This window comes from Harpia harpyja, chromosome 10 (genome assembly GCF_026419915.1).
Source record: "Harpia harpyja isolate bHarHar1 chromosome 10, bHarHar1 primary haplotype, whole genome shotgun sequence".
Lineage (NCBI taxonomy): Eukaryota > Metazoa > Chordata > Aves > Accipitriformes > Accipitridae > Harpia > Harpia harpyja.
In genome coordinates, this window is record NC_068949.1 from 36942853 (window position 1) to 36968204 (window position 25352).

At 39.6% G+C, this 25352-nt stretch overlaps 1 protein-coding gene across 2 annotated transcripts; it reads right to left on the bottom strand.

Annotated features, from left to right (window-relative positions):
- Positions 1-5350: 5350 nt before the first annotated feature.
- Positions 5351-25126, bottom strand: DCLRE1A (DNA cross-link repair 1A). 2 transcript variants are annotated; one of them, XM_052799646.1, is made up of 9 exons: positions 24056-25126; positions 20925-22490; positions 18878-19011; positions 17598-17716; positions 15735-15878; positions 14710-14855; positions 13496-13650; positions 7182-7334; positions 5351-6549 (listed from the first exon to the last, which is right to left on the bottom strand). In XM_052799646.1, exons 1-9 carry the CDS (start codon positions 24471-24473, stop codon positions 6511-6513), a joined length of 2874 nt encoding a protein of 957 aa, XP_052655606.1. In that variant the 5' UTR covers positions 24474-25126; the 3' UTR covers positions 5351-6510. The 2 variants fall into 2 exon arrangements, with proteins under 2 accessions (XP_052655606.1, XP_052655605.1); XM_052799645.1 differs by having other exon boundaries at positions 7193-7334; positions 24056-25124.
- Positions 25127-25352: the final 226 nt, after the last annotated feature.

Below are 25352 nucleotides of genomic sequence, written 5' to 3' on the forward strand. Positions count from 1 at the left end.
GTCCTTCACCACCTTTTCTGTCTGCCTTTGGCTTAGACTCCAATTTGCATGCAAGGATCTCCAGTTGAAATTAGTACTCCTCCAAGGATTAACAAGGAGAGAGAAAAAAGGAAGAAAGAAGTGAGTTCTCAACAGAAGGGAATGACTTGATTTGAATCATGTGGGGATGAGGCTTTTTATGAGCCTGATGGTGTCCCCCAGTTCCTTCCCAGAGCTTTTGGTTTCATTCATGGGTGAGAGCAGATCACTGGCAGCTCCTCGCAGGCTGTGTTTGACCAAAGTAGTACAAATCAGGCAGTGAAATCCCCTAAGCAGATGGTAGCTGTCCCTTTGGTTGTGTTTGGTGGGGAAAACAGGTTAACGCGGGCCATTGGATTTCCTGCGCTGTCCCATCCATGGACCCAAGAACGGCTGCCAGATCTCGAGGTGCCAGCCTCTCTGGAGCAGGGGAAGTTCACAGCTGGTTCCTGCCCTGATCCTCCAGGTGGGACATAGCCAGGACGCTGTCAGCACACGGTGCTCAGCAAGTAGGTTTAGAAACGCTATCAGGGCAGGTGAGGCAGGACAAACAGCCTCCAAGTAACTCCAGCTAAAGCTGGAGGGGTCTGCAGGCGGCGTTGGTGTGGGCATCGCTATGGGGAGGCTGTGGACCCCCAGCTCTGGCTGATGGTGGCTCTACAGAGCCATGCCCGGCTCACCTCCTACCCTGCTGTCCTTAGCCGGGCTTTTCCAGCATTGTGCATCGTCCTTTGCCAAATGAGCACAGGGGACAGCATTCCTGCCCCCCCCCCCCCCCTTAATCTGTTAGGGTGGTTTGGTCATTTGTCATTACCTAACAAGCCATCACTAAGTGTACCACTGCCCCCCTCTCCCTTTGTCGCTGCTGCTTTGTCAAAATCAGAGGGCTCCACAGTGGGAATACTGTGTTGTTGCATGGCAGAAAACCAGAAACCTTCACACGCTGCTGGAAACGTTTGTCAGGGCCCTGAGGGCACCAGTAGTCCCTAATGGCCCTGCCCAGCCCCCTCAGGGTGTCCCCCATGACCCAGGACCCCGTTTCTGCCCTCCCCGGGGCCATCGGTCCCTGCCTCAGCGATGCCGTGGGATGCCGCTCTCCCCTGCCCGGCCGTGTGCCCCGCCGATGCTCTCCCTGTGGAAGAGCTGGGAGGAATGAGATGTGCTGTGAGTGACCATGAAGGTGTTAGAGAAAAACCAGGCTCCTGCTATTGCTGCAGAGCTCAGTTCCCAAGACGGTCGCTGGGTAGCAGCACAAAGAACCAAATTTCAGCTTTACCTCCCCTGTTCAAGCAATAGAGCAGGGCAGAGAGCCAAGCAAATAACACGGTTTCAGTCACAAGTGAAATCCAACCTTTCTCTGATCAAGGAAGCCCTGCTGAAATAAATGCCTCAACCCATCTCTTCCCCAAAGCAGGAGCTGAAAAGTGGGTTAGATCCTGCTGCTGGCAGCGCTGCATTTGGGGACGTCTCTGCTAGGAGCTGACAGACAAATAACTGGAGTGATCAGAAAAATAAATGTTGCTTCTCGCAACAGAGTTCACTGAAATCAGAGACTCTCTGCACGGAGGAAGGTAGTGGGCAGCCAGGAAGGGTGGGAGGCAGTGGGGGTCAGTACCTGTAGAACCTCACAGCCAGCCCTGATCTTGCCGAACTCAGCTCCAAAGTCACTCGTGTTCACGTGTGTCCTTGTGTCACCTTTTCCTCGGGTGCACTGTTGGTATCTTTTTCCCTGAGATGGTGAATTTTTTTCCTCTTCCATCCTTAACAACCAATACAATGTACAGAAGGAAAGGTGAATAAAGTTAAAGTCAAAAGCCAAATGAGAAAGCTTAGAGGTTTTAAAAACTGTTTGTTTTATGTAAGTACTTGTTGGAAACTGGCACAAACAAGTCACTATCTATCTGCTCGGAGATACCAGAGCAGATGTGACAGAGTGGAAAAGCCTCTTCCCTGCCAAAGTATTTGCTGGAGATTCGATAACAAGGTGCCGTTGTACAACAGTGGGTAAAGGTTCAGAGTAGAAAGGGGAAAGAGAGGAGGTACCCAGGCGGTGCAGGGCTCTGCCTTTGCAGGCTACAGCTTCTCCATTGAAACTCGTGCCCACAGACAACGGGTAGAGCTGGGTTGGATTCAGTGGGAAGGCAGCTAGCTCTTCGGCGCTGCCGTCCTTATCTGCAAACGGTGGCAGCCCATCTTGTCCCTTCATTTCTGTTAGAGGGCTGTAAGCTCCTTCTAGCTTTCCTGGGGAGAGCATTACATTTAGCACTCCAAATGCACATTTATCATCTGAACCAACACGTAAAACTTAAGAGCTCCAATTTCTAGTATTTGTACTGACAAAATTTCAATAATTCCTGTGAATTTCATTCATCCTTGTCATAAATCCCCCTAGATACCGATACTGTGTTTTTTACAAATACTGAGTGTTTTGCAAACACAGTTGAGTTGGAATGGCAGATATCGAATACAATTTCAAATTGCACCATTTCACTATAAATCCTAAAGTCGTAGAGCAGCCCATGCCCCCCCCTCAAAAGAGATGCTCTTCTTTGTTTTGATTCTGAAATGAGAAGCAGCTGGTTTTCTGTAGCTGAGGGGGAATGGGAACATTTGGGCTGCATTCTCTTATTCTCAAAACTCACCTGCTTTTTGTCCCCTACCAAAGAAAACTCACCAAAACTTATTCAGTAGACAGGGAAAACACATCAAGGCAATAACTGCGCCTTTAGCCTGACATGGTAACAAGTCTCCCACGTAATCCCCCTAAGCAGTCTTCAAATTCAAAACACAGTCTCAGGAAAAATCAATGCCAAATTGCTTGAAGGATATTATCTGAAGTCATGCTATCTTAAAAAACAAACTTAAACAGAAATTTATCTTAATAGCCTTTACTAAGCACATGAGTAGACAGATTTGTTCAGATAAGAGAAATGCTTTAACCATCCCAATGACATCTCAGTTCCTTTCTCCACTCCAAGTTACTATCAGTCGTTTTGATGTCAAGGTTTAAAAAGCTACCCAGCACCTTGAAGTTCCCTTTAATTGTCCATATGCTTTTATTTCGCAGTGTCATCCCAGAAGCCTCCTCAGTGACCACCATGGGGCATGGGTGCAGGTAGCTGCTTTCATTTATCACAGCCAGCCTGAAACCCATTGCCTGAGTCGGCACAGCGAGCGAGCTGCTTTCCTCCTCTCCCCTTTCCCCTCCCTCTACCCTTTCCAAACAGTGTTGCTTTTAGCTCATTTATCTGCCTATTGGGGCGATATGTAATCAGAGCAGGAGTCCTGATGGGAAATACAAAGTGATTCTTTAGAGTGGTTGGCTTTGAAAACCATTCTGGGCGCTGATCAAGAGAGTGTTGCAGCTGCCCCTTTCATTTGCTTTGCCTTCTGCCCTGAGTCTGTCAGCACCAGACAAACTGGAAGAGCCTTCGGGATGTTCACAGGCCCATCTTGCTTTAGTAAAATCTGATATTACCTATATCAACACGTGACGCTTGTCTGATGTGAAGGTAAGGACACAGACTTGACTCATTCACCCCACTGTTCAGGGAACTCTGGTCCAGCTTGCTTTAACACAGAGACCAAAAATCCCAGTCTATTGACTTTGAAAAAGTGGTAGATTCACTGTAGGTAGAGCCAGCACTCTAAACCAAAATAACAAATGCTTTCACTCATGCATCTATAATGCCAACACTGCCAAAAGACTGAAAAAAACATTCACTCCTTCATTAGGAAAAGTGGAGCCACTCCCTAATTAATTACACCTGTGCAATAATGCTGAAATCGGGTCTGTGCTCCCCAAAGGACTTAACCTGCTGTGATCAGAGAGCTGTCCCTTGGAACAAGCTACACAAGGGAAGAGATCCTGCTATAAATCTTCCCACAAAATTCTTGTTTAATTAAATGGTTTTCCACATCTGCTTATACGTTCTTCTTGGCAATCTAAACAATCTAATCCTGTTATTAATCTTCTTCCTTTACAATAATGAGAACAAAAATAGTAATTTCTTCCTGAGTTTGGATTCTGAAAAGACTTTTTTCCATACGAAGGAGGCCAAGTAACTGGATAACATGGAGATCTCCTAACACGAAGGTGGATGAAATGCTGCAGAATTTGAGTCTACCCACAAAAATCAGCTGGTATTAGTGCAAATACAAACCAGAAAGAGGGAGGAGCGAAAGCAATGAGTGGGCTGATGCAGGAATACCTACAGCGGAGCAGGCAACTGGAAACAGGCCCCGGCACATAGAGACAAAAAATGGAACCCAGCACAAAAGCCATTCTGCTTTGCTGACTGAAGTGAGCCTATCACCATCTGTTCCAAATCAGGGAAGGATTAACTGGGTCAGTCCAGCAGATGCCAATGTCAGTGTCTTCCAAGATACATCATTTTTGTGGTTAGTTTCAGAAATAAGTTTGCTTTTAAAAGAAAAAAAAAAAACAACAAAACCACCCTTCATTCTGGGTAACAGGGTAGAAACTGATAGCAGGAAGAACCACAGAGAGGCAACAGCTGTCTCGCACCTACCAGCTGCACTGAAAGCCAGATTATTTTGGTTCTGTGTTACTACTTGCATGCAGGCTAACTAATGGAATCACACACCTCTAAGAGCATCAGCATGTTGAGAGCCCACAGACATACTCATTCTCTGTAGGAATATTCATTCTTGAAAATGCAACTGTTGAACCAAGATGTTGTCACAATTGCGATTAAGATTTTGACTTTGGGGTGCTTACTCCAGCCCCTCATACTTGGTGCAAAACTAGTCAAGAAAAAGACTCGGGAGGCAACAAAAACCTCCATGCACAATTCCTTAACGATTCAACTGCTAGAAGCATTTGCCTGCCAAACAGAATCCTCAAATTGCTCTGACTTGTACAAGGCATTAATTCAGGTTCAGTATTCACAAGGGCTGTAAAAGATTCTTTTTCAAACACCTACTCCAACAAGGAGTGGAATCCTAGGAACGAGCATGCCAATCCAAGACAGTTAGCACTTTCTGCAGTAAGGAGTGCTATCGTAATGCATTATGTAAAATAAAAACAATGCCATATTTCAGTGAATGTACTGAAAGAATTGTGAATCAGTATGAGAACTTTCCCCCCCCCATTGGAGTTTTGCAGTCATTTCTCTCAGAAGACAGAAATAAAACCAAAGTGACTTCACATTACAGAGCTTGTCACTCAAAGACAAGGATCTATGTATACTTACACTGATCATTAAAGAAACATCTTCCCAACAAAAAATGGCATTGAAGTTTTCAGATGAGCTGTTCTGGGGAGTTGGGGGATGATTCTTTATGCATGATGCAACTTTTGCATGTCCTGGAAGTTTGGAACAGTTTTTATTTTAGTGCTTAAAATTATACTAGTGTGCCTGCATGCAACCACACACTTCAGTATCACAAATACCAAGCAGATACAGGAAAAGCAGCACTGATAATCTGGTAGGATTCAGGGGAAAAAAATGCAAAGTGAAACTTACCTTTCTGCTGCCAGTACCAACATTTGCCTTTCTTGTTTTTCCAGAATTCATGTAACAAACCTGCAAACCCAAATGCACTGTAGGGGACTACATGGAGAGGAACCACTTCTGTGCTTTGACCACATTTTGAGAATTTGCACTACCAGGATGGTGAAGCAATCTTATACAATCAACATATACAGAACATTCACCAAAGATACTACAGACAGGTTTCTCAGATTAACAACTATGGTACTGAAAAGACACACATTTTGCTCAGAAAGAACACACAAGCTTCATGTAGGTTCTTTATTTAAAAAAAAAATTCAGAAAATCTTGAGTGAAAAGTAGGTAGCATTGTCTTTTATAAAAATCATTCTCAGAAGTGCATCTGCTGCAAGAGCCTGAGCCAATCCTCTCTCACAAGGTAAACTCTGTTTACAAGATCTGAATCACAATAGCCAGTTCTGTCTCATGAAACGAGCTTCTCTGAAGCCTGAATTGACAGCATGTGACATACGCTTAATACCATCTCACTTATTACAATAACTTCTTTTCAGAAATGATTAACCCAGAGGCAGTTTCTTCCCCAGCATTATACATCTGGGCATCTCCATAATGTTAGGAAAATTAAGAATGGAGAAAAAGGAGTAAATAAAAATAACCAGAAATATGCATTTGGGATAAAAGTTATTAATTTATGGGAAAAATAAGTAGTAGGTACAGGAGGAAGCAAGGTGCCTTTCCCCTCCGCCCCCCTGCCCCCAAATTCAGCTTTCTCAGGAGAATGGCAGCTTAGTCCTCCCTAAAGAAAGCTCCGTGGAAAAATGAGTTAAATAAAACTCACAATTCCCACTCCAGCCTACCTCCTTTGAAATATATATTCTTCCTTATATTTATTTATGTCTACTGCCCTCAATCATCCAGTCTCTAAAATGCTTCTCCATTAAGCTTCTGGCTCTCCAGTCACCAACATTTACAGTGGGGATGATTTTCTGTGGCTTCAACCATTGAACAAAACGCTTCATTTCCAGGTAACTGCTGTGTTCACTGTAAGGAATCCCTGAAATGAAACAAATCACAGCAATCTGTCAGTCTACTTAGCTTCTTGCCAAAATACTTTTTCAAGCCTTCCAGCTAAGAAATAGTTTAGATGATTTTTTTTTTTTAAATTCATATTTGAGATCTAAAGTTTATAGCTAAGGTAAAATGAAAACTTGGATTTTCCTTCTGGAAAAATTACCTTGCATTAAGTTACCAAGTCATTCATCAGTACAAACTGAGCGACACCAAGCATTTGGTTAAATGAATGTTAAGAGATTCAACTCCACACACCGATAAGAACTGAGAGGAAGACTCACAGTCTCTCACAAATGAGTAAGGTGTGGAATGAAATCTTGGCTCTGGAACTCCACCGCCACCAGCATCAGTTGGGCCAAGACTTCACCCCTGAACTCTCTACCTATATCAGAAAAAAGCCTCTTTTTGCACGAGGAGGACAGGAGCAAAATGTATGTAAAAACCTGTATTTACAGTGTTCTCAATTACTCAGTTCACAGATCTCTCCTGTAGTGACCATCTGTTCAGTTTCTCAACGAGTTATCAGAAAAAGCATTGGTTACAAAGAACAGTAGGAGTTTCCAGAATAAAAATATGAAAGGCATCCACACAAAATTAAATGTACTGAATCTTTACCACTCTTATACCATATATGGTGATCTTTCCTCTTGTCTGAGGTTTGATATCCACCAGAGAAAGGCATGAATCAGAGTAGGTCCACCCAGTAGGTTTGAAAGCCAGAACTTGATCAAAATTCTCAGAAAACTTATTCAAGTGAACTTGCAAGGCCTGTGAAAAGAATATAGCATATACTTAATATCATTAAATAGCTCATTAGTCTAAAGGTTGGAGATTTCATGATGGACAGACTTCAGACTAAATTTTATTTACATATTTTGATATTAACTTTTTAATTTTAAATACCATCTGCCTTGAAATTATTAATGATACATATTTACATCTACAGAGCACCTTGTACCTTAGGATCTCAATTGCTTCATCTGAATAAGCACATATTAACAGCTATGCCTTACAGATCAGAACACATAAGGCATAATCACATCTTATAGATCTTGCTCCCCAAATCATTCATTTTCTCTTCTCAGCTGGAGGTCAGCACTCTTGCAGCTGAGTGGTAATATAAGGTGGTGAAAGCCTGCTTCAGTGCAAAATCATCTGTTTAAATTAAAGTGCCACTGAGATCCTGACATCTGCTTATGCCCAGAAGTGCTCAGAGTTAATCAAGCAAGCGACCCAAAAAATCGCAGCAATCCAGTGCATGAGTTGAGTATTACTCTGAGCACTAAACCATGTTTTACCATGACTCCATTCATGACGGGAAGGAAACCACCTCTCATCTCTTCACTTTAAAAAAGTTAACTTGAAAAAGTTTCCAAGCTGGCTAAGCCTTCAGCGTAGTTTAAGCTAGGATCAGGAAAAGGATGAGAGGGAAGCAGAAGGAATGTACAATCCTATTCCTGGATAAAGTGAAGTCAGTATTATTTCAAACCAAAAATAGAAAATCAATTTCATGTGTCCTGTATAAAAACTTAAAGGCATATTCTCCATTTGAAAGCCCTACAAGACTATAGAACTCAAAATCATAAACTTTTTATCAGCAGCAGGAAGAAGAATACAAAATAAAAGATTGATTAAAAAAAGGTGGAGAGAGGGGAATAGATAGGACGTGATACCACACTAACTAACCTGTCAGACACTTGAAAGTTATTAAGCAGGGAAGCAGAAAGCTGCCTGTGGCACTGCCACATTTAACAGCACCTTCAGTACAACGTCCAGTAGCAACATACAGAATCCATCAAACTAGGCACGTGAAAGAACAGAAAAATGCTACCAGAACACACTTTTCATTCAGCAACAGCAATTATGGCTAGCTGCCATGACTCTTAATACACTGCAAATGTTCAGTACCCACTAGATTAACAATGTAACTGTAGCAGCCTAATTCTCCTTCACACTTCATTTTGGGAAGATTAACACAGCTTAAGGTAATAATGCACATATTTGCTCCCCTTGCTCTACTGAAATCTAAATACAATGATTATTATATTAACCAATGCTAACCTGCTTTCAAATAAATCAAACTTTCACATTAAGGATGCAATTTCAATCTCATAAAAAATTATTTGTGCATTTCAATCACAGGCACTTTCGAAAATCTCACCTCAATGCTAGTACAAAACATTACTGAGCTAAGCAACATAAAAGAGGTGCACAGACCTGAAGGCCCCAGTTCTCTGGAAATCTTCTACCGCATATTCAAGTGGCAGAAGCCTTAATTTTTGACTGTTACAAAAAATTGTTTGTTGCAAAAGAACCATGCGTGCATTTTAAAAAAGATGGCCTCTTTCCATAAAAAAAATTACTACAGTATTTATTCATAACAAGTCCACTTTAAATACACATTCTAATTTTTTCTTTTATTGCTTTAGCCAACACTGTTCTAAACCATCATCCTTTTAAAATGGAAAATATATTTCACTGCTAAATCAACCTCCTTCAATCACCGCGGCAGTGTGTTATCTACAGTGTCACTGAAGTCAGCAATACATGCGAAGAGATTCCATAAGGTAGGAGAAGACTCAAACATGACTGAATAGTTAATTTACAATCAGCCCTAACACCACTTAAACTCATTTGGCTTATTCAAGAACAGCTATTATTCAGTACATACAGCAGACATTGTATTTTACTGGAGTAAAACCAAGTATTGCAGTGAAGTACCACAACTCTTCTTTTTTTTTTTTTAAATCTTTTCCTTTTCATATATCAAATCTACTTGCAATATTGCAGCAATTCATGTTTTGTTTTTATAAATATTTTAATTTAAAAAAATCACACATATAAAAAGTATACATATTTTTTAATTTTTGAAATTTATGTAAATGTTATCCATTAACAATACCCAGAGCACGAACCTACGGCATGTCATCTCACTTTTGAGCCAGGCAGCACCTGAAGAAAGTTTGATACCAACTCCTAATAAACAAACTTCTCAAAAACCCAGAGCTATACATAGGAAAAAACCAAATGAACAAAAAGAACCTCCCCAATCCAACAGTAATACAATGCAAAAAACTCACTCCTCTGCCACTGTATTTTCACTGTCTCTGATCCCCTATGGCTTGCTCTTTCTAGTTTTACCCTTCAGACTTCACACATCTCAGCGAAACACTCATTTCAAGTACTGGTTCTTTTCAAGGGGGCAGTCATAAGGCCTGGATAACATACATCAAGTCTAGTGATACCTGGCCAGGTATTCAATCTTATGAATGGGACTGCTTTCATCCTAAGTACAGATCGAGACTATCTATGTGAATTTATAAAGCAGAAAAGATATCCTTTCTTCTCAAATTTGAACTTGTTTCTTCAACAGATTTTTGGGACAGTGACACAACTCCTGATACAGCGATAGAAAATTGCCCAGAATTCAATATTCAAATACACATTTGAAGATAAAAAGTGATGGAAACATTCAAGCCAGGTAGCACAGTTTCCCTCAGTGTGGCTGCATGTGTATAGAAATGTGCATACCTTGACAAAAGACAGCTCAAGCAGAAAGGGGAAATGCACCATACATTATTGTCACCAAGTTTTTGGCCAAGTGAAAATCTAGGGTATAGCGCATATTCTGAGGATGCTGTGGGTTTACAAAATCATCTTTCAACCTGTCAGAAAAACATTCACTGATCCACCTGTTTTTCATAGTGGATTTAACACAATTATGGTCACTATGCATTTTGGTTTGCTTCAGTTCCAGGCAGAAGGTACCAACATTAGTCTTTAAACTCTGGTAACTAGGGGAAAGACAGGGAGAAGTTTCTGTACTTTTCTAAGCACCTGTGGCTTTTAGGTGAATGATGCTCCCTGCTGAATCAATACAGTGTTTACAAATTATATATGAACAGCTAAGCTAGTTGTTCACAAATAATAAATCAGCTGACTCCAAAGTGAAAAAACATGCTTGATATTACTCCTGAAAATCAACATGGAGAAAAGCAGATTTCAGATAGCCCCAAAACTGGAACTAAGCAGCTGGACAATGCCACCAAAAGGAAAAAAATATTTGCAACATGGAGATTGCAAAAATACTTCTAAAATTCCTGAATATGCAGTCAAAAAAATATCAATTTTATAAAAAAAATTATACTATTTTCCAGCAATATGGAAACTCAATGATTGGGAAAAAAAAAGCCCCTGATCACAGCAGAAAGCCTGTGAACAAGCAAGTACATGCAGGAGCATCTCAAAACCATGAACTCATTTCCTTTCCATTGCGGGTAGAAAGGAAAACTGCGGGCATCTAGATTTAGTCTTGGGAGCAGCCAGCTATGGAAACATGGAAGCTTTCCTTGGGCAGGCACAGTTTTATCAACAGTTACTGCAAACCAGGCTTCAACTGTGGTAAGCACGTGTACCTTATGCAGCTTTTTTTGGTTCTTTGTCTAGAAACAGACCAGAGAAGTTTTTCAATAATAAAAGGCAGAAGAATCATGCATACAGTTCTTAGGACTATCAAGCCTGGAGCACAGACAGGTTTGGGTTTTTTCTATTGGTGAAGAGCGTAACAGGGAAAAAAGGGTATAAAACTGGGGCTTCTAGGAGATACTATAATATACCATCAGGGTTTGGCCATTTGCATTCTACTAAAAAGACAAGCGATGTACAAGATCACAAATGTACTCAATTTACTAAATAAGGACTGAATCTGAGCTTTTGAGTGAGAATACTCCCATAAGGATTTCATGGATATGTAGGTTCGCAGCTGAAACAACACAAACAGGAAATTAGCCCAAATTAAGAAGTAGGATTGTGTTTTTGAGTAGGGCTAGGGATCAAATAAAACAGATGAGGTAGGAGAGGCCCAGAAGATAATGAAGGCATTGGCATCCTCAGTGATGAGGATGACTAAAAAAATTCTGGCTTTCCCAGTAACGAGCCAGTAATTCAGGACAAAACCTGTATAATCCAGCACAAGACAAAAACATGCAACTGGAGATGATGACATCAACATTTACATGGTCTGCAAAACCAGGATGATATCATTCATCATTCTTTAACTAGAACAAAATTACAAGTGATCAGATAATCTTAAAAATATTGTCTTTTCTGAGTCATGTTTAGTAATGCTGTTGGAGCAGAAATAACATAAATGGTCATACGAACTCATTTTAAGCATTTAACATTCTCCACATTTTACTAATACTACATTCCACCTGGTTATTCATCTAGCCACTGGCATCATTGGATGTTTAGGACTCTGGAAGCCTACCTAGCATGCCTAGCTTACAGGGACACAAAATTACTAATGACAGCATGAGACCACATTCCAACAACCTCACACGTGAAGTCAAAGCCCCAGTACAGAGGGCCATGGCTGTTACACCAGGACTCTTGTCCACTAGATCACTGTGCCTTTAATCTTTCCTGGCCCTTTCCAGGGTCCAGGCATCACTTCTGGCACACTGTAGATTCGTCTAGAACCTCCTATTCTCAGGGATGAGACCCTGCACATGATACAACTGCCTCTCTCTGAGAAGCAAGGCTGTCTAGATATGCTTGTGGTATAACCACACCCTCTGTCTGAAGAAGACCAACTACGCAAGTACTCCATATGCGCTAGGACACAACAGTAGAATCACATAACGACCCAAAAATCTGCAGAAGAAACTAATATATCTTACTGTTTAAAACATCACACCACACTAAAAATAAATCCATACACATTTCTGTTACTCATTTTCTGCCCCACTGTGGAAAAGATTATAGAACAACATTCAAACGTTAAGATATTAAGTTCCATCTCCTGCACCTCCCATCCCAATGATATAGTCTCTTTTTCTCCTTTTTAGGTCAACTCTGACCTTGACTGGTCCTGCAGCTAAATACCATCTTGCTCTGAAGGATTTGCTTGAGATGGCACAGCAGGCCCAAAGCAAAGCAGGAAAATGAATCCAAGTCTGTAAGGCGTAAGCAACCACTGTTTTTCTTCCAGGCTACCTTTAATCTAGAGCCTGCTGCTTTGCCTTAATGCCACTCTGTTTTGTAGTCTATTTAGAAAAACTTACTTTCCCCCAGGAATTAGTCACCTTTCCAAACTAAGAAATTCCCATAAAAACTCTCGATAACAAAAACCCGCTGTCTCAAATCTCAACTGAAATGTGCATTTGAAGTCAATTTAGATGAAACAACGTCTTAAAATAAACTGTTTTATTTGCTTTTGCTACAACTATTAGAGAAGATGGTGTGTAGAAAAACTAAAGTATATGTATACATGAGGTGTCCTTCAATTCACTCAGTGCGTATATTTGTTTATGTGTGAGTTTTCATCGACTTTCAAGTATCCTTATCCCCATGTAAATCTTCAGCACAGAAGGAGAGAGAATATTCTTTTAAAAGATGAAAATATGATTATAAATACATGGAAATTGAACTGAGAGGAACATGGAGAACCTTATTCCTTTTTTATCAAACACCAGACTGGAAGTTTGCCATGTTCACAGGCTGCCTCAAAACAAGAGTCTCACAGGCAGAATATCCTTTTAGTCTTTTCATACATCATACCAGGTGAAAGACTGAAAAACAGGGACTCCATGTCACAACATATTAATTGCGAATAGGACAGATTCTGCAGTTGTTACATAAATCTACTTCAAAAAGGCCCGCAAAAAGCAAGCCTTTGAACAAACCTCATCTTATCTTGTAGAAGCACTGCATTGAAATGAAATTACACTTTCTGTGCATCATGTTTGGAGACAGATATTAATTTTTAATTGCATTTCATTTTCAACGTATTGCTACATGTCAAAACTTTACTAAATAAATATGATCTGACAAGAGGTTAAAAAGCACCAAACACAACACTGGTTGGGAGGAGCCAACAGTAAGATTAGCCAGCAGGTTAATCAACAGAGTGTATTTTCTGCACTTACCTTAAAATTAATCTGCATCATGGGAAGAACGTGAAGCAAAGTACCATCCCAGTCCACACTGATGAGGGAATTAACAGCTGCTGACTCCAAGCACTGCAGTGTTTTGTACTTATCACGGGACATACTTGCTTTTGAGCCCAGGACTTCAGCAATTGCTTTAAGATTAATTGAGAAGAAATCAGATAAAGAAAATTGTAGGAGTTCATTTTTTGCTTGTTTTGGAGATATGCCTAATTATTGCACTGAATCATTTTTACTGTTGAAAAAAATCCATATTCAACAGGATATAGTGTTTCATATTCTAAAATTAAGAAGAGAAACCTGTAATAGCTGTTAAAAACCTCTGGCTCCTGTATTTTAGCAGCAGAATTGTGTACGACAATTGGAAAGAGAAGGAGAATAGAAGTACTTTGATAAGTTCTAAGTCATACTTCTTTGGTAGAATGTTACCGAGGTGAACCAGTATTTATTTCAAAGATGCCAGAAACACGTGCAGTTTTTGGAATATGCGACAAATGGCCCACATTAAAGACAGACTAAATTTCAATGAAAGTAAGTCTTGTATTGATGACTTTAAATATACTCAAAAGCACAAATGGTACACAGATGCTTGCTCTAGAGTAGACATTTGGGCAATCTTGCTGGTTCCCAATGCTGTAACCGAGTGAAGCATAGCACACAAGATTTTCATTAAGTCAGAAAAGATGTGTTTTAGTTTGGGGAATGCTTTGTCAAAATTGATTTCATTAAAACTGATTACTATAAATATTTAGGAAGGTATGTAATATAATCCTGGAAGAAAAAACTGTTAGCAAAATAGAAGTTTAAGAATAATTATATCCCTTTGCTGTTTCTTGACAACATAAAATTACTAACACCAAAAATGTCATAAAGACCTCTTTTTTTTTTTTTAATTGCCATCAGCTATTTTCTCACCACAATCAATTAAATAGGTTTGTTCATTTAGTATCCAAATTGGCCTTCTGGATATTCGAGGGGTTTGTAAACATGGCAGAAAAATATTTCTTTCAGAAAGTTAAAACTTATTGATTAGAAAACTAAAAAACTAGCAGTAGAATTATTATATTTAATTTCTTTACACGATATCTGACCATCAAGACTAAGCAACCCTTTATATCTTCATGAAAGAGGTCTTTTAACTAAATAAATATCTAAATCAGTGTTATTTGATCCAGTACACTTTTTTTACATACCTAAAAAAACTTTTTCTTTTCCAATGGAGTAGGTGCCACAGACGACTAGAGTACGCGGGTTTAAAGTCACTGTCTCAAAGGCAGTATTGACAGCAAACTGGATAACCTCTTGTTGAGAAGGAAAAGTGTATTCAGGACTACAGTATCTGGGGCATGGAAACAAGATACACACTTCGTTACACAAGATGGAAGACATCTGAATTCACTAAGGCGGCCCTCAAAACTGCATGCATACAATAACAAAGTAATGAAAAAGATTTATTAGAAACCACTGAGGTGCCCAGATGAAACTGTTGCAATAAAATTTGCATTGAGTATATTAGTCTTTCCTCTACAACTATTCACTCGTCTGACACTGACACTCAATTCTGCAGTTTTTTCTCTATAAATACCAATTGCTCTTTCAAGCTAGATATTTGTATCACATACTAATTACATCCTTATGTCTATTTTTTGTCATGCACACAAACCATAACATAAGGCATTATTCATTTGCAGAAACATATGGAACAGAAATAAAAGACTGCAGCTGGGCATTAGTCATCATATGCAGAAAAACAATTTTATATACATGAGTCAGAGAAAGGTCTAATGAAAACCCGGACGAATGATTTAACCATTTGGCATTCTTTCACTCTTTGAATTCTTCCATACCCCTCTTCATAATATTGTTGAATCCACAGAAAATCAGTGTTCATGAACCTCTTGTTTTAGAGCTGAACACTCAATGTATGAATTCTGACACCCAGAATTTAATACCACTTATAAATAATGTCATCTCAGCAAATACTTCAGCATCTTCTCCACCACCCACTTTTATTCTCTCATGTAACAGCGTAACAGATGATCAAATTAGACATACATGGACTTTCAATAAATATCTGATGTTATTCAACACTAAACAGAACTAACAAGTGTTAAAACAGTAATGTCATTTATACTTATGTTTATTTGGTTCATATAAAGTCTTACTAAACTGAAAAGAGGGTTATACTGAAAAAAAAAAAAAATTAAACACAACTTACGTGGTATCAAGGTAAAGGGTGTGGACTTGTTGACCAATCAAAGCAGGGTAGCGCTCCATAGAAGGATCTGCCCTGAAGTCTCCTGTGTGCAGAATAACACTTCCACTTGGTAGACAGAAAAGGATCATTGTTGCACCTGGACAACTGAAACAAACAAAAAACCCCATACAAATTATGTTAGTTCTCTATACTAATAAACTGCCTTAAGAGATATACCACCCTTCAGTAGCAGGAAGGTGTGCAGAACAGCATTTTAAATCACAGCTACTGTGCAGCCTAATTTAGCTCGAAATTCCTGATTTCTAAAGGAATTCTGAAGCTAATCTCATGGCCATAGACAAGCTAGACTTGAATTCTCAGCTGAGATGGAGAGAAGGAAAAAAACACACCAACAGTAAAGTAATCAAGCATTAACCGCCTTTTTCGGATACTCTGTCTTCTAGGTACAACAAAGATGCTGCCTCAGTTGCAATCTCTGAGGTTCTATTACTTGATTGAAAGAGGAAACAGCACACCAAAGAGAAGCAGCATTCTTATTCAGGAGAAACAGAATTGTGTTACTGCAGATGCATCTTCATTCCTGCAGGACTTACTGAAGCATTTCCTTTTAAATTCTATTTGCAGATTTTAAACATTATCCTCCATCCAGAATTCCCTGGCTATAAATACAATTCTCTTATTGGCCACAGGAAATCCATTGTACCTTCTGCCATTCCTCACCAAAGCTGGCTGAAGGGCAAGAGCTCAGACTGGAAAACCAGAGTGGTACTATTTTGGACATGAATCATCTGTAAAGAGTAAATGAAATCTCAAAAAAGGAAAAACTGGCATGAATCAGACCTAAGATGACAGAATTGGTGGACTCTCCAAGAAGTTGAACATTGTACCTAAAGTTTATATGCCTTTTAAATTGAAGCAGAGGATCAGAGACACAAACAGGAAAAAACGAGAAGTGTCCAAATTACATAAGCAACAAGGCTTCCTTCATTCCCAGAAAGGATTCTCGAAGGACTTCATGGAATCTTATCTCTCCAACTATAAACAAATCCTACGATAAGTAATATTGAAACCAGCTGTGACACAGTGCTGCATTTCAATATATACTTCAGGGAAAGGACTTTTCTTCTAGCCCATAGCCAAATAAGGTACCAAGAGGCAGAACAGCAAGAGCACACAGCTGGAAGACAGGTGCTACTGAACTTTAAATCCAGAACCACCACACAGTGCCAGCATAACGCTAGACAAAAACCTCACCCTTTATCACCGAATCCAGTAGAAGTCTTGTTGCACATTTCAACAGGCTTTTCTTTAAAGTTCACTTTTCAAAATGTTGGCTAGGTTTTGTCTCTCCCAGAATCCAAAGTACCACATTTTTCTTTAGCTGAAGATTTCACTATCTTCAGTTGAAGCTACAGAAACCTAACATATCCAATAATCAAATGTAGGATGTTCCCAACCAGACACTAAAAACTAAAATGTCCAGACCACTAGAAAAACCATTCAACCTCTCAACAAGCTTAAAAATTATGGAGGTATGTGTGGTTAACACTACATACTCATTACAAGCAAATAAAATAAACTAAAATTACCAAAAAAGCCTAAGTTTCATTTTCAAAAATAACTCACCTATTTCAAAAGCTAACTACTTGCAAGAAATTTAGGCTCCTACATGCCTAATTCACTTCTGAAGTGAAAATGTACATTACTAAGCCAACTCAGGTATATGAAGTATCTTTACCCTTTCATTTTTTTCATATCCACTGAAACCTAAAAATCATGAAAACATAAACTGTATCTGTACAGCTATTCATCTTTAATATTCTACACATACAAATATTCCACAGCAAATGCAATGACACATACTGATTGGCATCGAGCAACATCACTTTGATCCCATTCACTAAACATTCTGTGTCCATCGGCAGCATGTGGATGTACTGCTCTTTGACTCCAAGTTTGCTCTTCACCAGATTGCCAGTTATCTGTAACAGGGAAAGGATTTAGTATGGAATATGAACAAAATCTAAAAAAAGCTTTTGTTTATTTTAGAAACAAAGGCTCTCAAAGCCAGACTGTCTGGCTTAGAGAGAAACTATGAGATCCTGGGTATAATCAAGCCTTTCAGTAGCATTTCATCTCTCAGAAAGCGAACTGAAAAAAGCTGTCTTAAAAAAGCAAACTTTTAAAAGTCTGTCAACAGGTTATGGATTGGAATCAGAGAGGAGGCAAACAAGGGGAATAACATCTGTTACAGACTGCCAAGTCAAGAAGAGGAGGTGGGCAAAGACTTCTTTAAACAACTGGAGAAATTTCTAGGTGATAGGCCCTGGATCTCATCATGGACGACCGCAGCCACCCCAACACCTGCTGGAAGGGCAAAACGGGACACAAGCATTCCATGAGACTTCCAGAGTAAATCAGAAATAGTTTTTTGATGGAGGTTCTGGATGGTTTGATTAGGCAAGGTGCCCTACCATGTTACGAGTAAAGAAGAGTTGGTTGGACATATGATAGCTAATGGCAGTCTTGGCCATTCAGCAGCCTGAAGCACAGGACACACAGGACTGGACTAGAACTACTCAATGTACATAATGTGGAGAAGAGATGGCTTAAGCAGAATCTAATTTCAGAATTCCATCACTTAAATAGAGTTATAGAGAACATAGAGACAGATTCTTCTCCATGATGCACACAAAAAGAGCAAGCCACAATCTCAAGTTGCAAAAATGGACATTTCAATTGTATATTAGGAAAAAATTTCAGAGTGGGTAAGCACTGCAACAGGTTGCGAGGAGGTGTAGTGAAACGTCCTATTTTCAAAATTTGACCAGCAAAGGCTCTCTGCAGTCTGATCTAACTTAGACCCACATTGCGCAGGAGATAAGTCTATATGACCTCTAGAGATCCTTTTAAACTTGAATTTTTTCATGGTATATAGACAGGGAATTTTCACTGATATTCTTCATCAGTCAAATCAGGGTAAGAATTTCTTACAAGGGAAACCCAGATTCCCCTATACATATCCAGTGTGCCTAACTGACCCAACAACGGAACCTCTGATCTTCTATTTACTTTCATCAGTATAAAAGTGATTATAATTGCATATGGATTTGATAATATTTAGCAATCTTGGAAAACCTTACCTTATTACAGTAGATTGGAAACATGAAGTTTTTTGTTAACCCACAATAGTGATCAGAGTGAAAATGAGTAAGGAAATAAGCTGTGCAGCCTTCAATTTCTCCATACTGGAAGGCATCAACTGTAAAACCAGTTCCTACAGCAAAAAGGGAAAAGAAGCCAGTCAGTAAACATGCATAGATCAGAACTAGTTTCTAATTAAATTTTCTTTTGTTCTTTCTTCCAAATTAAAAGGGAATACAGTTACACTGCATACAGTTGAAGGAGCCATTTAAAGATAAGCATGGTTTGCACATGAGTCAGCAGTCACAAAAAACATTTTCACTTATTAAAATAAAAATTTAACAGTGTCCACACACAAATACTTTCACAGGTCTCTCAAATATCTGTTGTTCAGCTGCCATCCTACACAGATGGCAACTGGTTAAGCAAATAAAACACATTTATCTGCATTCAGCTGGTATTTTTGAAAGTTCATGCAGATTAAAATCTAATACCAACATCTTAACACAAAATAAAACAGATAACCACAGCTTAACATAATGAATTTTGCAATCAAACTGCAATTTTTCAATTATTCTACATTTAATATTCCTCTTAAAACATGCTACCATATAATTATCAAGCAAGCAATCTGGGGTCTTTGAATATATCCGCTGAGGTAAAACATGACCGATATGCCATTGTATGCTTTCAGTGAGGTCCTGTTTGTATAAAGATGTTGCATAAAGACAGCTGCATAGAAGATAGCCTTTTTCTCTGCAAACATAATTTTTTTTTTAAATGCAAACATACTGAAAAATGGTCCTTTCACATTGGGTTACAGTTTCATAAAACCACTAAATAGTGCATAGAACTAATTCACCTGGCGGCACTCAAATATTTTTCATTTTATGTTATGCAAATTTCCCAGATCTTCTAGAACTAGAAATAGTTTTACCTGAGGCTAGAACTTCAAGTATTTGCAACTCCAAAAACATAGCAGTCTGCTAACTGAAAATCACAAACCAAAAAATCCCAAAGTGTTTGAGAGGTACCAGACTCAAAACTTCAGGGAGGCTGAAATATACTAGGCCACAGGGATAAACACATATCATTAGCAACATAGAAAATACAGTCAAATACACTTCAAATGTAGTAACAAAATTCAGAACAAAGATAATATAGATAATAACAAAGCAACTTTAAAATTACGTGGTAGGCATAGGAGTCTGCTCTTCAAATTTATCGTATATGGAAAATTCTCTAAGCCCATGGAAGCCATGATACTGGTGTAGCCCCACAAAGATTTACAGGTCAGTCTTCAAGCAGCAGCTTGGCACTTAGGATCTCTAATATATTTCTATTTGGCTTCCTCAAATATCCACCTAAGACTGAGACAGTCCTTTAGTGGTAAACAGAACTGTGAGGATCTGAAGCCTTTTAAGCCGCTGATCCATCATCCTGTAATTTATGTAATTGCTTGAGGATATTCTGAGAAATTCTTGGCTGTTTCCTTAACTAAACTCTTCTGCTTGGTTTTCATTTCTTTGTTTTGACAGTTGTAGTAAATCATTTTTCTAGTACTATTGAATTTCAAATGCAAAATTAAACTCAATTCCTTTAACTTAGTGTAAGGAAATAATTGCTATTGACAGCCCTATTTTGAGGCACAACTGAAGTGAAGTAAAAGATTAAATTCAGGAATTAGGACTGAATATTAACAAGGGATATATTCAAAACCATTTAAGAAAGTAGATCCATCTTTCAATACTGCTTATGCTTTTTGCTCTGTCAAAAACATTCAGAAATCAGTCCTTGAAGTAATTTTCCTGAGATAACTATTTCACCAACTATTTTCAGCCACTGCTGACTGGTTCTACAATCACCTTCTTTTGGAAATCTGCACCTACACAAGATTTTATCAACTTAGATGGAGGAAAGAAAATTCATTATGAGCTGCAGTTTAAATGGGTATGAAGAGTGAAGAATACTGAAGCCTAAAATTAGGTAAAAAAATACAACACTCAAGCAAAAATTAACCTCTGCAAAAAGCAAGTTACTTCTCACCTGGTATTTTCTTGTAGAAAGGGCAGTGTTTTTTTCTTGTTCCTTCACCTGTAGTAGATAATTCTTTAAATTTTTTTCTCCACCTTTGTTTGCCACCAGAACTTACATCTGCAAAGGCTCCATTTTTACTTGAACTTTCTGTAACTGCTTCTACATCTTCCACAGACCCTTCAGCTTTCCTTTTTTGCTGTCTAGGCCTCTTTCCATTGGGAGTTAGTGAACTTGGTATCTGCTTTCCCTCACTCAAACATGTCTCTCCTTTGCTTTCCTCTTTTACTTTGGGTTTTAACCCAAAGAAAACACCAATGTCCATTTGTTTGAGTTCTTTGGCAGAACTGGATTTGGCATTCATACTTGCTAAAGAAAGAGATGGTACTGTTTTAGAGATTGGGCTGGGAAAGCACACTGCAGCTGTATTAAGATTTCCTTCTTTCTCCACTACCGACTGCAAACTCTCCTGGAGAGCTGTTTTTTCAATTGCATTGGCAGTCATTTTATCTGTATCAGTTAAAATATTACTTTGGTCCCTGAAAACATTACTTTTCTGTGTCAGAAGAGACCCAGCATCTTCTCTGACTAGCAATGATGATGCCTCAGTAAAACTCACGTATGCAGAATCCAAAGCACAAGCATCTTCTGACTCTGTGTTACCTGCTTTAGCAGCAGAGGAAATCAGTTCTGGCTGTTCAACCTCCTCACAATTAAAAGGAAAAGAGGATCCACTGGTTAGCACCTCTTCCTGATGCTGATTGTCTGCACATGTTGAATTACAGAACTTGCTGTTCATGTGACTCTGAGAAACGGCTTTTACACTATGATTTAGACGGTTCAATGTATTTGCTTCCTCACAGTCGTTTTTTTTAATTATGAAATTTCCCATTTTGCTATGCTCATACTGAGGCTTCTGCTGTAAGAGAAGTCCATCAAATGTTTTAAACACCACGGAATTAGATTCTTCATCTTCAAAGTTCCAGACTTTGAATGATTTATTTTGTGATATTTTTAATTTCTTCTCCTCTTCCTCAGTTTCCTCTTCACTTTCCTCAAAAGTACTAAGCGGAGAATAAGAAATTTCACAGTCACTAAAGTCTGCTTTTGACTGTAGTAGACTTGGCTGATTTGTATCTTTCTGACTACACAGGTCTTCTCCTGTTCCACTTTCTTGAGAAGATGCAAAGTCATAAAACTCAAATTTACAACTATCATCTGTGGTCTGTGTAAGCTGAAATGTCTGTTGATGCTTTTGAATATCTGCAAAAGAGGAAGTACTTTCACTGATTATATTTAGAGACTTCATTTGCGGTGATCTCTGTGCCATCAATGTACAATCATCACTCGGGACATTTGTTACATTATTAGATGGTTTCTTATTCTGTGAGATTTCCTCTACATGACTTGGGGAACAGCTGGGCTTTGCAGCAGTAGAACATGTCATCTTTCTCTCCAAAGTGTTTGCTGAAGAGTTTATGAGATAATCTCCTGCCCTGCTTGCTGCAAGTAGAAAATGGCTGTAACGCTTGTAGTGGGATGGAATGGTGGAATTGCACAGTAAACCATCAGGACACTCTATGAAAAGAGTTAAACAGAGAAGTAATGTCAGTATTTTTGCAAATACAGTTGGCATAATTATTAAAATAAAAATCGCACGTGACACAATTTAAAAGCTTTTTCGTATAAATGCAGCTCTTGGGGGAAGAAGGCACAAGTAAAAAGTAATTTTCAAGCCGCCAAGACCTCCTGCCCTGAGCTGGCTAGAAATGAGAATGCTTCCAAGCTAAAACCAAACAGCTGCTCATACAGTACTATGCCTGAATTATTACAGCCCTCTAACAACAAGAGTACTTAACCTTGTTTGAATGCTGTGCTAATGTAATCCCATGGTTTCTAGTTTAGAATTGTCTCACATGCAAGCAATGAGCTCAGAGCAGTAGCACCAGAAAAGGCCAGCAGACATGTTTCAAAATAAACTCATATCTCAGTTCTGAACCAACCTGAAATTCCATTTCAAATTGTCTGCTGGGTTACACATTAAATTAAAAAAAAGGAATGTATTTACTTATGTGAAAAAAGTATTCAGGACTGAGATGCCAGCAAAAATCTGTGGCTGTTCCCTAAGGCTTCTTTGTTGAGAGTTTGCTAGCCTAACTTTTGAGGACTTTAAGGTGAATGCATAAATCAATCAGAAGGATTTTTCATCTGTTAATTATGGGAGTAAGACAAGGAAATGAGGTGTTAACACATCTGCCTTAAGTTAAAACCACTACCAAAATCGGGATTAAAGGACTCACATTTCATTGTTCTGAAGAAGAAACTTCAAGGAAAGTTACAAAGATAGAAAAAGGGAAGTGACTGCGTGACAGTCTTTACTCAAGTTTCCTGATTGTATGCTTTCTTGTTTTTCAAAAGTTATGAGGTGTATTAAGAACGTAAGTTGGATACCTGGATCTGTTCAGACATAGTGTTTCCCCACATGAAACTAGCAATTGGAATGAGTCAGTTTTACTTCTCTTGTACAGAACTCAAAACAAAACTGTGTGGTTTCATGATACAGGAACGTTCATGTATAATTTCGTATAAAATTTCTAAAGCATACTGGACCAGCGGCTAACATTTCAAGAAAATTAGCGTAACAGACTGATTTCAGCTTCCAACTATCCATAGACAACTGGACAAATCACACAGCAACATGGATACAGGTTAATAAAATTTATACCTAAGGAGAAAGAAATTTGGTGTCAAAAGTAGCAGCCTCTTAAATGAAGGTTTTTTTGCTGACACTGACTTAGTAACTGAAACAGGTTCTATTATTTTAAAGTGGTAAACATGCACTTTCAATTTCTTCAATAAACAACTAAAACTGGAGCTTGATAAACAACTATGAATCTTTATCACCACTCTACAAAGTTTTGAGATTAGATTGAGATTTTCATGTCAGATTTCCATGGTCTTCACAAAGAACCAAAAATCTCATACAAAAATAATACTGATAAATGATCAGTAATAACATTCTAAAAATCATACCAACTACCACCTCAGATTTTGAACTAAATATGAAAACCAAGGTTTACAGCAACATTATGTGACAAGCCTTTAACTTTTCTCCGAAGGCTTTTTTCTTACTCTATTCATACCTTTTTCAATGGATCCTGGAGTATCCAAACATTCAGCAACGTGCCATCGAGGTGTCTGGACCAATAGCAAAGAGAAAGGCATCTGGCAGCTCGGACAGTATCCATCATGAATAGGCTTTGCATTTGGTGAGCTCTGTTCTGTCAGGCTACTCACGCTTTCCTGGGAGTGCACACTGCTGTCATCTTTACATTGATCTACATCCTGATTTGGCCTCGATCTCGTCTCAGTTTTCTGAAGCGTATCAGTTTTTTCTATGGATTTTTTTTTATTTCTAGTTTTCTTTCTTTTTGGGCTGCACTTGCTGTCACTTACGTTCTGCACAGGTGTAGAGATGCTCTCTGAATTACTCTGACACTTTTGCTTCCTAATGGACTTGTACTCCCAAATGTCCTCTTCCAATAAAGCATCTTCAGACATGGCAACACATGAAATATTCTCCTTCCTTTTAAGCAACAGTTCACAGATCTACCTTTCCTTCCGTTAATATGTTTTCTCTTCCCTCCCCCCTTCACTAGCTGAAAAAAAGCACCTGAACTCCATTTTAAAAAAGCAACACTGGGCCACAAACCAAACAGCAGTCCAGGATGGGACAGAAGCATGGTGGATCCTAACCCAAAAAAGTAACTTAATGAGAGTCTCTTCCAGTATTTGTAATTACTCCTGTTAAACAAAACCCAACTCTGTAAGATGCAGAGAGACTTGCAGGGTGAGCCATTTCCTTCAGCTATCCCTCTCGTAAGCACCCAGCCCGGCCTCGGAAGGTGAAGCCCAGCTAGCCCCGCTCCCCTGCCTGCCACCTCGCTGCCCCGAAACACGAAGATTTTAAAAGAAAACGACGAAGAGTTCAGCTACGGGATCGCTGCCGGGAGTCACCACACGGCGAAGGCATACACCGGCACGGCGCTGCCGGGGGGGGAAGGCCCGCGCTTATGTCCCGCCGCCGCGGGCACCGAGGGCGGCTGCCTCCCCGACAGGCCCCCGCCGAGGGCACCGAGGACGGCTGCCTCCCCGACAGCCCCCCGCCGAGGGCACCGAGAGCGGCTGCCTCCCCGCAGCCCCCCGCCGAGGGCACCGAGGACGGCTGCCTCCCCGGAATCTCCCGCCGCGGGCACCGAGGTTCGCGGGCGGGGGCCTCTCCTCAGCCGTTTGGCGCCGCGACAACGCATTCGCTTCCGCAGTTTCGTCACCACGGCGGTCGCCCAACTTTCCGCTTCTCTCATAGCATCCCGCCCCCCCCAAAATCCCACCGTTTAAATTATTGGTGCTTGCTTTGGACTTTGTCCGGTGCTGCCCGAT

What these genes read in the sequence shown, in the direction of transcription:
- DCLRE1A (XM_052799645.1), bottom strand. Translation starts at nt 24,473, where the DNA reads ATGTCTGAAGATGCTTTATTGGAAGAGGACATTTGGGAGTACAAGTCC. An exon ending in ATGTTGCTCGATGCCAATCA is followed by an intron (nt 15,879 to 17,597) that starts GTATGTGTCATT and finishes TGTTTGTTTCAG; the next exon opens with TTGTCCAGGTGCAACAATGA. An exon ending in ACCCTTTACCTTGATACCAC is followed by an intron (nt 14,856 to 15,734) that starts GTAAGTTGTGTT and finishes TCCATGCCCCAG; the next exon opens with ATACTGTAGTCCTGAATACA.